The following is a 14127-nucleotide window of genomic DNA, read 5'->3' as shown; positions in this document are numbered from 1 at the left end:
CTGGCAACTGTACAGAAATCTTGCCAGAAATGCATAACTATCTAGAAGATTAGTAAGAACTAGTCAAAGAACAAGACTTATTCACTAATAGCTATGTTCACCACATTAAAGATACAATGTATACTAAAGACAACAAAAGAAAATTTGATATTAGGTGAACCAACATCATTTGCAAACCTGATAATATCTGAATTACAAGCCCTCTGCTACTTCATGAAGCCTATGGTCCATGCAAAAAGGTCCAATGCACTATGCTACTCTGGTATGTGGCAATTCAAGAGAATCATGAACATCTAGAAGTCAATAAAGCTGGTACATGGTTCCAGCTCTCTGCTGCATATAGAGATCTAGTTCCAGAGCCTTTGTCTCCATCTGGCCATTCAAATCATTATGCATTGGTTTCATATTAATTCCCTACCACTATTCAATTACAAGGCTTAGGAGCTATATCAAATGCTCTGGTAGGATAAATTAGATGGAACAACCTCATGGTAATTGAGGAACTCAATATTCTCTTTAGTCCTGATAACAAAAAGGCTCAGGACTTCATTAATAACTGATATCTAAAGGCCACATGAATTGCTCTGAATACTATTGTTAAGACTTACTAAATTGAAAAGAAAGCTTTTGGTAATAAATTCTATTGGCATTGCATGCACAATAATATTGATCCAGTGTCAGTTCAGTCTTCTCCTTCTTCTGAGAACTTGATGAAAGAAGAGAATCATGGTGATCACTATTAGAGATTGTTACTATCACTCTTCTTATTCTTATTTTCTATGTTTTTCCTTACCAGACTGCTCATTACTATTTATTATTCTCTTATTTTACTAAATTGGTTTTGTTTTATTTTATATGTTGTTTGTTGTCAGGGGACACCAACATTAAAGATCAGAAGAAAATGTAGTGGGGATTCCAGTATCTCATTAGAATAAAGATTGTTCCAGTCTGAGACACAAATCACTCTAAAGCTACTATTCTTAAGCTATATAAATCATCTGTAGTCTCTGCATCTTGCTTATTACCTTCACACACCATTGCTCTTTTCTACACACTTGTTTCTTACTACCAGTTCAGCTATTAGTTAGAGAATATGAAGATTTCTTGTTCATAAAATGTGCTACTGTTTCTCATTAGAGCTTCCTGTGTTAGTACAGGGCTCTTTAGTACTATTACTTCTTGCAAGCTTAGATATCTGTTAGAATATATCTATCTTTACACTTACTACTCAACCATACCCTTACTATATGGTGATTTTTCACCTTTCTTGTGCTCTCACCATATTAACCAACTCACCTACTTTGACAAGGCATTCCATTGTACCCCACTCCAGTAGTACCTTCAGCTATAGTTGATTCTGATTCTGATTTCTTAGTTTCTTAATCTTTGGTCATGTCACACAGTATGTTCTGTCTATTAGTCAATATCTTTCAAAAACCTGTTTATCAGACAAGCTCTAGATAAGAGGTATTTAAATCTAAGCTCCCTAATCTTATTTCTAAATAAAAAAACTGATTAGTACTGTGTTTCTAGTCCATAAGATCTTATCTTGAAATAGTGTATTGCTTTATGTGTCTTAGAATTTGTTTTTCTCTTTCTTAGCAGTCACCAAATCACCATATTATTATCTTCAGGTCTCAGCTTGGTCACCAAATGGAGTGGGGTATGATGGGATGCCTTGTCAAAGTAGGTAAGTTGGTTGATATGGTGAGAGCACAAGAAAGGTGAAAAATCACCATATAGTAAGAGTATGATCAAGTAGTAAGTGTAGAGATAGATATGTTCTAACAGACACCTAAGCTTGCAAGAAGTAATAGTATTAAAGAGCTCTGTACTAATACAGACAGCTCTAATAAGAAACAGTAGCAAGTTTCATAAACAAGAAATCTTCATATTCTCTAACTAATAACTGAACTGGTAGTAAGGAACAAGTGTGTAGAAAAGAGCCATGGTGTGTGAAGGTAATAAGCAAGATGCAGGGGCTACAGGTGGTTTATATAGCTCAAGAATAGTAGCTTTGGGGTGGTTTGTGCCTCAGACTGGAACAACCTTTGTTCTAGAATTCTCACTACACTAGGCTTTGGTATCAAGCAGCTACTAACTATCTGAAATCTCTAGAATTCCAGATCTCTTTATATAATGTGAGGTTACTTTATCACAAGAGAAAGCAAATCTATCTAACTCTACACATCAACAACTGCTGTATAATGGGACCCAACAAAGCTAAAATAAAATAGCTTATTGAGAAGCTTTAGAAATACTTCAAGATCAAGAAGGTTACAGAACAAGGCCATTATCTAGACATGCAGGTTCAAAAGCAGTCAAATGGAGACCTTTTTGTGAACCAGAAACAGTATATCAAGAATCTACTGACTGAATATGGAATAGAAGACTGTAAACCTTCCAAAACACTAATAAAGAAAGGAATAAGCATCAAATTCATACTAGATTAGACTCTCAAAGATAAAGTTGACAAGCAGGCTACATCTATAAATTACAGGAAAGGCCTGGGCTCTCTACAGTTTCTAGTTATGTGTACAAGACCAGATATTGTATTTGCAGTCAATTATCTGACAAGATTCAACAGCAGATTTAATAGAGAAAGCTGGGCAGCATTCAAGCAGATTCTACACTATCTCAAGAGCACAAAATCAAAAGAAATAATCTTCAAAAGAGATATGGATTCTGAAGGCTTGAAACCAGTAACCAGTTCAGATTCTGACTGAACTGGAGTCAACCCTGCATACAAATTCACCAGTGGCTATATTATTATCATGAATGAAGCTCTAATATTGTGGAGATCACAGCATCAGATATCTGTCTCAAAATCAACAACCAAAGCAGAGTATTTGGCAGCTAGTGAAGCTGCTTGTGAACTAGTTTGGATCAACAACCTGTTGATAAACACCAGAGTGATTAGCAAAGACTCAGTAAAGCTAAGAAGCTCAAAATTAAGTGTTGACAACAAGAGAGTGGTTGACTTAGCCAAAACTGAAGCTATAATATAAAGAGCACACTATATTGAGATTCAGTACCATATACTAAGAGACTGGGTTCAAAAGAACAAAATCTCAATCAAGCACATTAGAACCAACATGAATAAAGCTGACAGACTCATAAAGACTCTTGCAATGGATCTCTATACTCAATTCATGAGCATGATAGAGGTGACAAGTTGATACAGGAAAATATGGAGATTTATCAGTAAAGCCAGCAAAAATACAATATCATAGTGAAACAGAGCTAAGCCTAAAGAAGGAATAAATCTGGATTCTGTAATTAATTTTTATCACAGATTTGAGAGATTTGGAAGCTTTGAATCTTTGTGGCTCTTACTCACTGCTGGAGCTCATTGCATGGGGGGGTGTTAGGTAATCCAACTAGCACCTTGCTCACATGACCCACATAGATTAGCCAAGATTCCCCTTTAGATAGCTTAGTGAATGACAAGCATACAAGTCCTCCATCACTCTGGACTTCTTATGTTGCTTGTTCTAACTACGGGAGTAACCACAACCCCATAAACACATGGCATCAGACAGATTCTTGAACAAATACATTTATCTTTGTCTCTTTCTGTTAATGCCTCACATCAGATCTTATCAAGATTCACATCTTGAGTCTGATGCATCATTGGTGCCTAACCATCAAGTAAATGCAGAAAGCCTGGCTACATGGGCGTGGTTTTGCAAGATATGGATGCTATGGTGAAGCTACAAGACAAATGAGTCATTATCATCATTATTTATTATTAACCCATACACACACTTGGAGTTGTAGAAAAATGATGGCAAAAGAATCATGAAAGGATAAAACTGGTCCAGGGTCATTCGCAGAGCTTGGCTCGCTTCACAGTACAAGGAGGAGAAATTATAACAACATAGCGGAATAGAGGAAGAAAGCAAAGGGCCACTTTTGGGATCTTCATGGCTAGCTGCCATGAGTAGCGGCAAGAAGAATGAAAAGGAGATAAAGGACTAAAGTTAACACTGAGGCCTTCATCCTTAAGAATTAAGAAGCATAAAAATCAAGTGGAAAGGGTCCAGCAATGCCTTCCAAACCCACCGGGAAGTGCAAGCCGTTCAAGTTCCCGCCCAGCATACAGTCGTAGTCATTATTGCCATCGAAAACATTATCGTGTAGAAAACATCTGATAAGGAAAGCAAATTTAACTTCCGAATGAAGTCACTTTCCCCGCAAACCGGGCTCCGGCACTCCCGCGTTTATGCAGCCTTTCCCGTTCCTTGTTATTCATCTCGGCCGGGGAAGGCATAAGGCCGTTACCTCCACTCCCAAAATCGCGGATTGTCGGTAATGCGCTCAGCGTATCGCCTCCAGGACTCGCCGTCGGGTTACCGCTTCCCAAAGCTCTTCCTGTCCGCTGGTTGACATATAGTTGCGCAGCTGGTGATAGTGGGATCGCCGGCATCTCAGCAGGGATATCTGCTCCATTTTGAACCAGGAGCTCTGCGATTGGGAAAGGAATCGCTTTAATGCCTGTTGGGGGATGGGGCGCGGATTTTGTCCAGGTGGAGATTGAGGTCATTGACTGCGACGGAGACGCGGGATCGGCGGCTGCCAGGGCCAAGAACACCGCATGGGTGTTTCGCGACCGATCAGTTGCATTGGGACTTGCCCTCAGGGCAATGCCATAAAGGACGCCTTGAATATCATTTTGTTTGATAGAAGCGAGAAGTGTCTCATCTGCTGTTCCATAGCGCGAAAGCGTAGATGATAACGGGCGCACAAATGCTCTTTCGCTGTACTTTGCCGTAATGAACTTCAACCGCTGGTCGCGAGACGATTGTGCTGTTGGTTTGTGGGTTGGATTCAAGGTGGCTTCCCATATCATATTGCTGACCCTATTCCCAATCTGCAACAATATCTCGACAATGTCATTAGAAAACGAGTGAATATCTAGCGTAAGGGAGCGGATCTTGGAAATATGAGTCCCAAGAGATCTGTGAATACCACTGCATTCGATGCAAAGCACGATTCCAAGATTAATGGAAACCCATTCAACCTTCGATGCTGAATTGCAGTCAGCGCACCAGTTATTTCCCTGATCCGCTTCCCGAATGACCTGGAGTAACTTGGATGGATTATCCTCATAGCTGCTGTCATTCCGAACGTAACTTGGGCGGGCACCAACAGTCGTTCTTCGGCTCACGTTGCTTGTGTTGGATGATGAAGTGGTTTTGCCCATTAAGGCAGACCCAATATCCTTACGGGACCCCCCATCTGAAGTGGGTGGTGGGGGAACACCTCGTCCGGACTCGACAGCGCTTTGCAAAGCATTGTTAATCGCCATAATCCAATTTCCCATATCCTCTTCAGATGTAGCTTGGTAAATTCTCTTAAACTGAGGCGTGATGACTTCAAAACAAAATCGCCGCTCCGCGTTCCTCGCTTCTCGAACAGATGCCATCCGTAAGTCTATAGGATCCATGTGTAGATCTAGTTTCTGTTTCCAATTGCTGTATTCCGAAAGCTTCCCCTGATCCAAGACAATCCAAAACCTAGACAATCAATATTAGCCTATTTGTCTCAGGACACCCATGAAACCTCATCTAAAAGTGTGATTCTTCCATGTTCTCCACGCACCAGCCTGAGTAGAGGGGGGGGGCTTACTTATGCCAAGCTTGTTTGTTTATCCCCTTTGGGTCAATGTGTGAACCGGGACGAGACAACGCCCACAATAACCCCTCTTTCTTCTGCTGCATATTCGCTTTATCCATGCTGGTGTTTGAGTGGTCACGTTCTTCCAAATCACGAATTCCTTTGAACCGATTCTGGCCAGAGGGTGTCATCGCAGCAGCTGTGGTGTTGGAAGACGAAGAGAAGGAGCCTCTGTTGCTAACTGGTCCTCTGGCCTGAGAGCCGGTGCTATCTGCGCGACCCAATTCGGAATCAGAGGTACAGGGAGCAGTGTTGGGGGTGGTGGGTGGCGCGCTGCTATTTTGAACGCCCTCAGGTTCGATATATTTCTTAGTGCTTTGCTCTAGAGCTCTCCGCTTCTCCTCACGCTCTGTTCGCTGAAACTGGAACTCTTTATCAACTTCAGAAACCTCGTGTATCAACGCCTGAAGCTGTGGAAGCATTTCCTCGACTTTCTTTGCCGTAGAAAGGTAACTTCGGGCTTGGATGTCGGCATACTTAGTGAGATGAGACAGCACCTCTTGCTCTTTCCGGCCCCCGTGAAGGTCTTGCATGAAAGAAGAGTAGTCGAATCGCTTTAGCTCGAAGTTTCTCCGCTTTGTTTGGTATTTTGAATCGCTTTCTGCTCTTTTCTTCTCCTTAAGCGAGTCCTGACGCTGTCCCAAATAGCGTCCAACATAGGCATAATAATCTCTACTCTCATCCTCAAAATCTTTTTTCTTCGACTCAGCCTGCTTTATATCGTTGTTGTACAGTCTAGTGAGCGGGTCAATGATCAGCTTCTGAAGATTCGTCGAATTCTGTTGCTCCCAAATCAAGATTTCCTTTGCGATCTTGTCGAAATAATGTTCCAGAGCTGGCTGAATTGCATTGGCGTTGGAAGTCGATGCTTCGTTGAGGGCAATAATGAATGCGCTGACAGATTCATTGTAAGCAACCTGTCTTTGATGCACCGCTTCGGCTTTTTTCAGAAGTTTCTTCATCTTAGTTCGCATGTTTCCTGTTTTTTGTTCAAGGGCTTTCATCGTCGCGCGGAAAAGCGGACCGTCTTCTACTGCGCTCATATCCTCTCCAGGACGTTGACAGATGTCTAACTTCACTGGCACTGCGGGCGCAGCACCGCCTAGTAGGCTTTCAGTCTCGATTGGCGATTGGGGTACATCACCCAGCGCCTCCAGCTCACTCCCCTTCGACATTACTGATTGTGAAGAAACGGTGCGGTTACGTGGTGGAACAGCCAACTCAAGCCGCGGCGACAGCACTACGGGACTTGACAACGGTCGAGTCGCGTTTTGAACCCAAAAGGTAAACGTCGCAAGCGTGTTCAACCTATTCGTTCGTTCATCGTAGTCAAGAAAACTACAGCAGTTTCTCCAGCCACCACCTCTATCTTCTGCCCGTTTGGGTGGCTTCCATTTCCAAGACCAGTCAAACTGTATCGAAGGGCTGCCCTCAGTTGAAAATGTACCAACATGCTGGACGTTTGAGTTGTTTTGAAGATTTGGATTGGCGTGGAATTCTCGCGTGATGAGGTTGTCCAATTCTTTTGAGTTTGAAGCATGCGCAAATGTGACTCCCTTCAGTGTTGTATCAATAGCTTCAGGCAATGTGCTCGCGACTCCATTTATGGTTGAGGTAGTAACTGGAGGGATCTGGGTTTGTCGGATAATGAATGAAAATTTGAACGTCAATTCATCTTCATTTGATAGGCGTAAGAGGAAAGAGGGTTGGCTGGTTGTCGTGGAGTCTGGATCCTGCATGCAGAACACGAGTTAGCACTGGAAGGAAATCTCCTGGAAAGATGACTATGGATAGAATTTTCTCATTCAAACATACAAGGACAAATTCAATTGGTGTGTCATCCCCTGTGTCTCTCTTTGCCGTGACGCGAGTTGCGGGGAAGCCATTGGGACCAATATGTAGAATAGCATGCCCGCGATAATTTGTGATTGTGAGTGAGGCTATTGTCACTGCATACAGAAGAAGAGAAATCAGTCAGCTTATGAAGATGTAACGCAATGAAGGGTTGCAAGAGCTGGAGCCTCACATTTTGTTTGATCCTTGAGATACAGGGCAGCGGGGTCATCAGGTCTGCTGCTAATATTCCCCATAACGACGTCCAAGAACTAACAAGCCCTTTATGGACCTGCAGATAGAATGAGCATGCCAGGAGTGAACAAACCAGATACAAAATTGTGCCGGTCAAGCAAATGTGGTGGTGTATCTGGAGTGGCTGGCCAGGTCGGCGTCAACAGGAACAACCACAAGCTTTATAAGAAACGCGTTCTAGACAATGAAGAACTGAACTACCTTTGTTGACGAAAGGGGAGCCGGATGGCAAGAGAAGTATTTAACTATCTGACCATGAAAAGAAAAAGATTCTGAAGGTCACATGCAGCTATCTGGACAGCCGTTTGAAAATGTTCTGCAAGAAATAGAGCACCAAGGCTAAGGGTTGTTGCTTGATGTGGTGGACCTGACCCTTGTCAAGTTTCGCATCACGAGGTTGAATCCTCCAGGCGACAGAGTAAATATGAATTAACAGAGTCCTCCGTTGCTTAACAGACTATCATTTCAGGCAAGCTAATTAAGCATTTTCATTCAGCAGAGGTGGTACTTTTCAGAACCCCATGCGAGGGCACAGCCAGTCTTGGGACGACGGAATGCTGGTCTGAAAATTGAAGCAGCCAACCAACAGATTGCTACTCGAGTTACATGAACAGCAGCTGAACTTCATTCCCGCCGCAGCATACAGTTGATCGCCTTGTGAAATACAGACTACACAATAAAACGGTATTATTAACTATGCTTATTTCTCCTTACATCAGGAATTAACTTGTGTTCCTTTCGCGGTAAACATTACACATTGAGATGATACTTTGTACTCTGTACGGTACAGTGAGATTGGGAACTGTGCTACTAGGGGGCGGGAAAAAAAAAAAGAAAAAAAGAAAAAAAAGAGGAGAAAAGAAAAGAAAAGAAAAAAATTAGATTACGTACAAGTAGTTATCACTATCCTTCAGTCATTCTTGTTTTGGAATTTCTGTGAGTTTCTCGAGGCCAAAAATACTATCCGTGTCGCTTTTTCGCATCGGCATCCTAACTAACCAAACCCAAACTCCTCGCCATGAGTTGTCGAAATCCACACACAACTCATCTTCCAGAGATACTTCAAATATGGAAGCACATAGCCACCACAATTCAAACTCTCGGTCTTTATTATCAATTATTTGCGGGCTGGGGCGGCTGTGCGGGCCGGGACGCTTCTCCAGTTTCGGGGTGATGTTGTGTATCCATCGGCCAGGATTGAAAATGTTCATGTGCCACAGGGGATCGGCCTACATGGCCCGTAACCACCCACTCTTTATATCTCGCTTTGGGGTCCATCATCCAGTGAAGCTTTTGGGCAAGTGGGTTCTTATGTTTTGGCGCTTGGCCCATTCGTTGCTCGAGCTCTTCCTCATCAGAGCTCGAGATTGACGATGATGACGAGCTTACTCGTCGTTGGAGATACGCAATGTGCCTGCCGGTAGCTTTCTTCCGCTCTCTTTGCTCTTCTTTCAATTTATTCATTTCCTCTGCATCTTTTTGGCAATCCAGGGTGGTTATCTTAAGTCCTGGCAAATTTTTCTCCAAGAACTCCTTCAGTAATGGCAGCAGAGATGCATTTGGTCGGTATGTTCCGCTATCATTGTCTATTACAAGCTCATAATCTGCAGGGTCAATTGAAACAATCACAGAATCTTGTGATCTGTTAGGAGCTGCATCGGTTTGTTTGTTTCCACCATCAGGCACAATTGAATCAATGGCTTTCTCTTTATGACTGTGACGGCGATTGTGATGGTGGTGGTGGTGGTGATGATGTACTCGACGGACGAAGAACTCGCCAGAATAAGCGATATATATAGATACATCACTATGCATAGTGTGTTTGCTCAGTAAGTCGATTCCGAATTCTTTTCCTGTTTCGGTAAACCGCCACTGCCCATCCAATGTGAGGACATAAGTGAAAATTCTACCGCCTTGATCGTAGTGCACAAACTCCAGGAACTGCTGCGCGAGTTCGATACATGGCGAGGGGAACATGCCATGCATGGTGGATCGATCGAAATTGTATATTCTAGCGTGTTGATGGTGCAGGGCGTGGTTCAGGAGGCGTCCACGTATACTCTGGCCGTTAAACATCCCGGCAACAAACGGTTTAAATTCGACATATCGATGATACAGTCTCCAAGGTACTGGTCCCGTCAACTGAATTTGAATTGCTTGAAAGCTGCCGATAGAAACAGTCAATACCTCCTCAGAAAGAAATGCTCACTAGGATGTTGAGCACTTACTTATATTTGGTGATAGGTTTTTTGCCTGTCCCCGGTTGGACGGAATCCTTTGTTCCCACCAACCTCCCAATCATGGGAGAAAAATGACGGGTCCAATAGTTGGGGCCGATGGTATACATATGTCCGCCTTGATCGCCTGGGGTCTTACCCAGACATTCGACGCTGACGATAAGCTCTCCTTTAACGCTGAAGTTCTTGGAGCAGGTTGCTGCTATGGACCGTAGCAAATACGCCCTATTACTGCCAGTCTTTTTCCTAACCTTAAAATGCTGTTCTTTGAAGCCGCTCCAATTCTCATCGATGCCATCGACGTCGATGTATGCGGTACCCAGTCTATCGTCGTGGTCGGCAAAATCCTCATCATATACCCGGCACTTCAGGTGGAACCCAGACGCCGGTACGTTGGCGACGATCCACTCGCAGTTCCAAACCGGATTGATATCCTTCCTGATGGTAGGGGTGCGAAAAGTTATATCAGGATCCTGGGGGTGGCGGCGGGCCAGATCCGTGTTGAGAATCAAAAGTACATAAGGGTCTGAGGACATGGAGCCAAAGTCGCCCAAAGGGAGATTCTGGGCTCGATGAATGGTGAATTTGAGGGTGAACCCAGGCGGAGCATCGGGAATGGGCGTGTCATCAAAACCCCCAGCAGGAGAGTCGTGATCCATTGTTTCCTCCACGGCCGAAGCTGAGCTATGAGACGCTTGCCTGGAGCGAACAGCATTATGATGGGCTGAAGCCATACGATTTGCTTCAACTAGAGGAGTAAACCTGATGTAGGAGGCCTCAAAAACAACCAGTGAACCTGGAAGAACGAGAGAGTGCCGGGAAAGACCGGCATGGGATCGGGGAGACAGGAAGAAAGCTGTACGGGAGACAAAGGGGGGAGAGGGGCAGGCAATGTCCTGGGCACCTCGTTTTTTTTTTTTAAGCAGAGCACATCGCAATGACAGACACGGTGAACCCGCATTATTTTCGACAAAAAGGCATACCAAGGTATCCCAGCTGGCAGCCACGGGGATAAGCGGGGCCTCAGCCACACCAGCCATTGGTCAAGCCTCAGCTCATCCGTCACGGGAAAAGCTTAGCCTGGGTGGGGACCTGCTGGGCGGCCAATCAGCGGGTGTTGCGTACGTAACCGGAGCGGCATCTGGTGAAACGTCGGCTGGGCGGGTTGGCTTCAATTCTACCAGTCGGAAGGCGTGCAGGTGGTATGGGGTGTTGTCAAACTAGATGCGATCTACTCCGTAGTAGGGAGACGAAATATTCATTCTTGTCTGACTCGTCTATCTAAGAATGATCTATCCGTCCAAATAAAAAGCAACCCTCTGGTCACATGACTAACAATTTTGTGTGGGAAAAGCATACAAGCTCAGATAAACCTATGTGACCTATGACCAGTTCTCCTAATACTACTCTTCTAATTTATGCTATTTCTGTAATTGTGTTGAAAATCCAAAGCATCTACTATTAGACTGCTTAGCTTATTATACTGAAAGAAGAAAAATTCAACAAGAACTTGATATTTCTTAACTATCTTTAAATTTTATTTTTGAAACTGAATTAGGCTTAAAATAGCTAGTTTTATTTCTGAAATATACTGGAATAGCTACTAGACAGTGGCTTTCTCAAATATGCTAATTTTATTTCTTTTTGATTTGTATCACATTGCTACAAGAATTATTATTTTTCTTTAAAATTAATATTATGCTCTATCTGCTATTTGACTTTTGTGGAGAAAGAACATCTCATATTGTCTTGAAATACTTTGAATTTTTTCCTTTATTCAGTTTCTACAATGTATACTAAGTAAATCCTAACAGAGAAGCTGTTAGGTAGTCTTCATAGTCACTGACTGCATAAGACTATAATAAATAATAATAATAATAATAATAATCTGTAGAAAGAGTATGTGAAAGAATTTATCTGATAGACTGTTCAAATTCTGTTCAAGTTCAGTAATATATATGAAAAATAAGAGTATGAATTAGTTCTCTTATTGAATGATATCATGATAATGCTGCATTATGTCTTAACTATGAGTTATCTCAGATTTAATGTTGTTTTTACACCACATCTTGAATTTGTTCTATAATATAAGTAGTTGTTCTTTTTCTATCCCCAGCATTTGCTAATACATCTGAAGTTTATCATGAAAATAACTGAATACTTAATTAATTCTAACTACATCTGATATTTTTTGTAGTAATTTCCTCAGATGAAATTGCTGTCTTATTGAAGCTAATTATAATTTGCACTTGCTAAGTAATTTATCATGATAATAAGATATCTTTAAAAACTTCACATTTTTAAAATTATCTGACTTCTCTGTTGATTATATGTGTAAGAGAAACTCTAAGAGAAAATTATTGTTTGCTAGTTTTTATTTATATTTAATCTGCTTTTGCAGTCTGTATATTTTATTTTATTCATGTATGTCTGCTAGATTCTTTTGTAGATGTGTTTTTTTTCTTTAAAGATCTCTTTTCTTTGAGTTTTATCTGATGTATTGAGAAGTACATCTCTGTTGTCTGTAGGCTGGTATTTGGGACCAGGATGGGATCCCATTTCCCATTGAACCTGGTTCTGGTCCCAAATTTAGAAACAGCTGGAATCCCAAATATGAAATCTCAGTCTCATGTCCCATCCCACTCAAGAGCTTGAGATCCTGTTCCCATCTCTATTCCAGAAATTATTTCCTGGTCCCATTCTCAAATAGAAAATTATGTCCCACATTCCATCCCAGCAGAGATGGTAGACTCCCATTTTCTATCCCAGCTGGGTCCATAGTGAGACCAGGATGAGATCAGAATTCCCAGTCCCATCATGTCAAATTTATAGGAAAGAGTCAAACTGATCAAATTTTGTGTGAACTGTTACCAAATTTTGTTACTTTTTTGATGAAGGTAGAACCCATAGAAAAATCAATTTGATTGTCAAAAGAAACAAAGTATTAAAATTAACTAATAACTGAAGCTAGTAAACAAACAGGAACTGTCTAAATGATAAGTTAATTATTATTATTATCATCTTCATCATCATTATTATTCTTCTTCTCTCTCTTCTTCTTCTTCTTTCACTTCTTCTTCTTCTTTTTCTTCTTCTTCTTCTCCTTCTTCTTCTTCTGCTTCTCCAGAACTGGCTTTGTGAACTGAACAGGAGCTCTAATACCTGTTATTTGATGGGTGGAGACCCTGACAGCACCAGGGAAAGGCAGGAAGGTGGTGATGGGTGATGGTGGTGGTGGTGGAGTGATGGCAGTGGTAGTTGGTAGGGCAGGAGCAGCACACAGGTGGTGAGTGGTGGTAGCAGGGGCAGGGCAATCAAATGCATCAATTAGACTGAAATAGTTTGACCTGATTTTGATACTGATATCAAGAACAAGCTTTATATTATTGGTGTTGATCATAATATGCTTACAGTGTGCCATTGCCATAACAGAGTCTATATTACTCAGTATAATTATTGGTGCCATTGCTAAGAATGACTTACACTTAAATAAAGTGTACAAGATTACTTTAGCTATCTTCTGAAGTAACTTAATAACAGTATATTGCCAGCAATATTCATATTCTTGATAACAGAACAAAGTAATTTTCTGAACCAATTACTGAAATAAGACCACTGGCAAGATTAGCTTGATAGAGCTCTGAAAGTGGTGGATTTTCTTGATGGCATCTATTTTCATCAATTAGTATTAAGACTGTTACTAAAAATCATTACTTTTTGACATACAAGTGCTGGCCTTCCAATTTTAAACAGAGAGGCAGGGGTGGAGATTCTTCTGATTAAAGTTAGCCAGATCAACATCTTTATTAACTTTACATTAATTGCTCTTCTTCAGGGCCCATTCTTTCAATATGGTCTTGTGCTGCTTCTCTCCAGCTGTACAAAAATGGACATGCATGAGAAAAACTAACATCTTATCAGTAAATAATGTGTGCCAGAGCAGTATTCTGCAAGCACTCATCTCTTAATATGACTTATTTTGTTGCAGTATATGTTTGTTATACATGTGAATGTTGAAGTACAGTAAATAAAAAGATAGTGAGAGAGAGAGGAAGAGAATCATTAATGTTAGCTCTGAAGAGAAAGAAGAAAAAGAGAAAGAGAAAGAGAAAGAGAAGAAAAG

At 41.6% G+C, this 14127-nt stretch overlaps 3 protein-coding genes across 3 annotated transcripts; all 3 read right to left on the bottom strand.

Annotated features, from left to right (window-relative positions):
* Positions 1-3712: 3712 nt before the first annotated feature.
* Positions 3713-8311, bottom strand: CIMG_07479 (ARF GTPase activator). Its single transcript, XM_001240315.2, has 4 exons — positions 7706-8311; positions 7495-7628; positions 5632-7412; positions 3713-5519 (listed from the first exon to the last, which is right to left on the bottom strand). Exons 1-4 carry the CDS (start codon positions 7767-7769, stop codon positions 4169-4171), a joined length of 3330 nt encoding a protein of 1109 aa, XP_001240316.1. The 5' UTR covers positions 7770-8311; the 3' UTR covers positions 3713-4168.
* Positions 8312-8502: 191 nt separating this feature from the next.
* Positions 8503-10954, bottom strand: CIMG_07480 (C2 domain-containing protein). The gene is made up of 2 exons (XM_001240316.2): positions 9996-10954; positions 8503-9931 (listed from the first exon to the last, which is right to left on the bottom strand). The coding sequence occupies exons 1-2, from the start codon at positions 10736-10738 to the stop codon at positions 8881-8883; spliced, it is 1794 nt and encodes a 597-aa protein (XP_001240317.2). The 5' UTR covers positions 10739-10954; the 3' UTR covers positions 8503-8880.
* A 2117-nt stretch (positions 10955-13071) lies between these two features.
* Positions 13072-13846, bottom strand: CIMG_13331 (uncharacterized protein; the record flags this gene model as incomplete). The annotated part of the gene is made up of 4 exons (XM_001240317.2): positions 13072-13439; positions 13488-13524; positions 13607-13673; positions 13821-13846. The coding sequence occupies 4 exons, from the start codon at positions 13844-13846 to the stop codon at positions 13072-13074; spliced, it is 498 nt and encodes a 165-aa protein (XP_001240318.2).
* Between the last annotated feature and the right edge of the window lie 281 nt (positions 13847-14127).

The sequence above is a fragment of the Coccidioides immitis genome (assembly GCF_000149335.2).
Source record: "Coccidioides immitis RS genomic scaffold supercont3.3, whole genome shotgun sequence".
NCBI lineage: Eukaryota > Fungi > Ascomycota > Eurotiomycetes > Onygenales > Onygenaceae > Coccidioides > Coccidioides immitis.
Note: the sequence above shows the minus strand (reverse complement) of the source record. Positions and strands in the feature narration are given on the sequence as shown.

What these genes read in the sequence shown, in the direction of transcription:
- CIMG_07479 (XM_001240315.2), bottom strand. Translation starts at nt 7,769, where the DNA reads ATGGGGAATATTAGCAGCAGACCTGATGACCCCGCTGCCCTGTATCTC. An exon ending in CACCAATTGAATTTGTCCTT is followed by an intron (nt 7,413 to 7,494) that starts GTATGTTTGAAT and finishes TTCTGCATGCAG; the next exon opens with GATCCAGACTCCACGACAAC. An exon ending in AACAAACAAGCTTGGCATAA is followed by an intron (nt 5,520 to 5,631) that starts GTAAGCCCCCCC and finishes TTGATTGTCTAG; the next exon opens with GTTTTGGATTGTCTTGGATC.
- CIMG_07480 (XM_001240316.2), bottom strand. Translation starts at nt 10,738, where the DNA reads ATGGCTTCAGCCCATCATAATGCTGTTCGCTCCAGGCAAGCGTCTCAT. An exon ending in AAACCTATCACCAAATATAA is followed by an intron (nt 9,932 to 9,995) that starts GTAAGTGCTCAA and finishes TTCTATCGGCAG; the next exon opens with CTTTCAAGCAATTCAAATTC.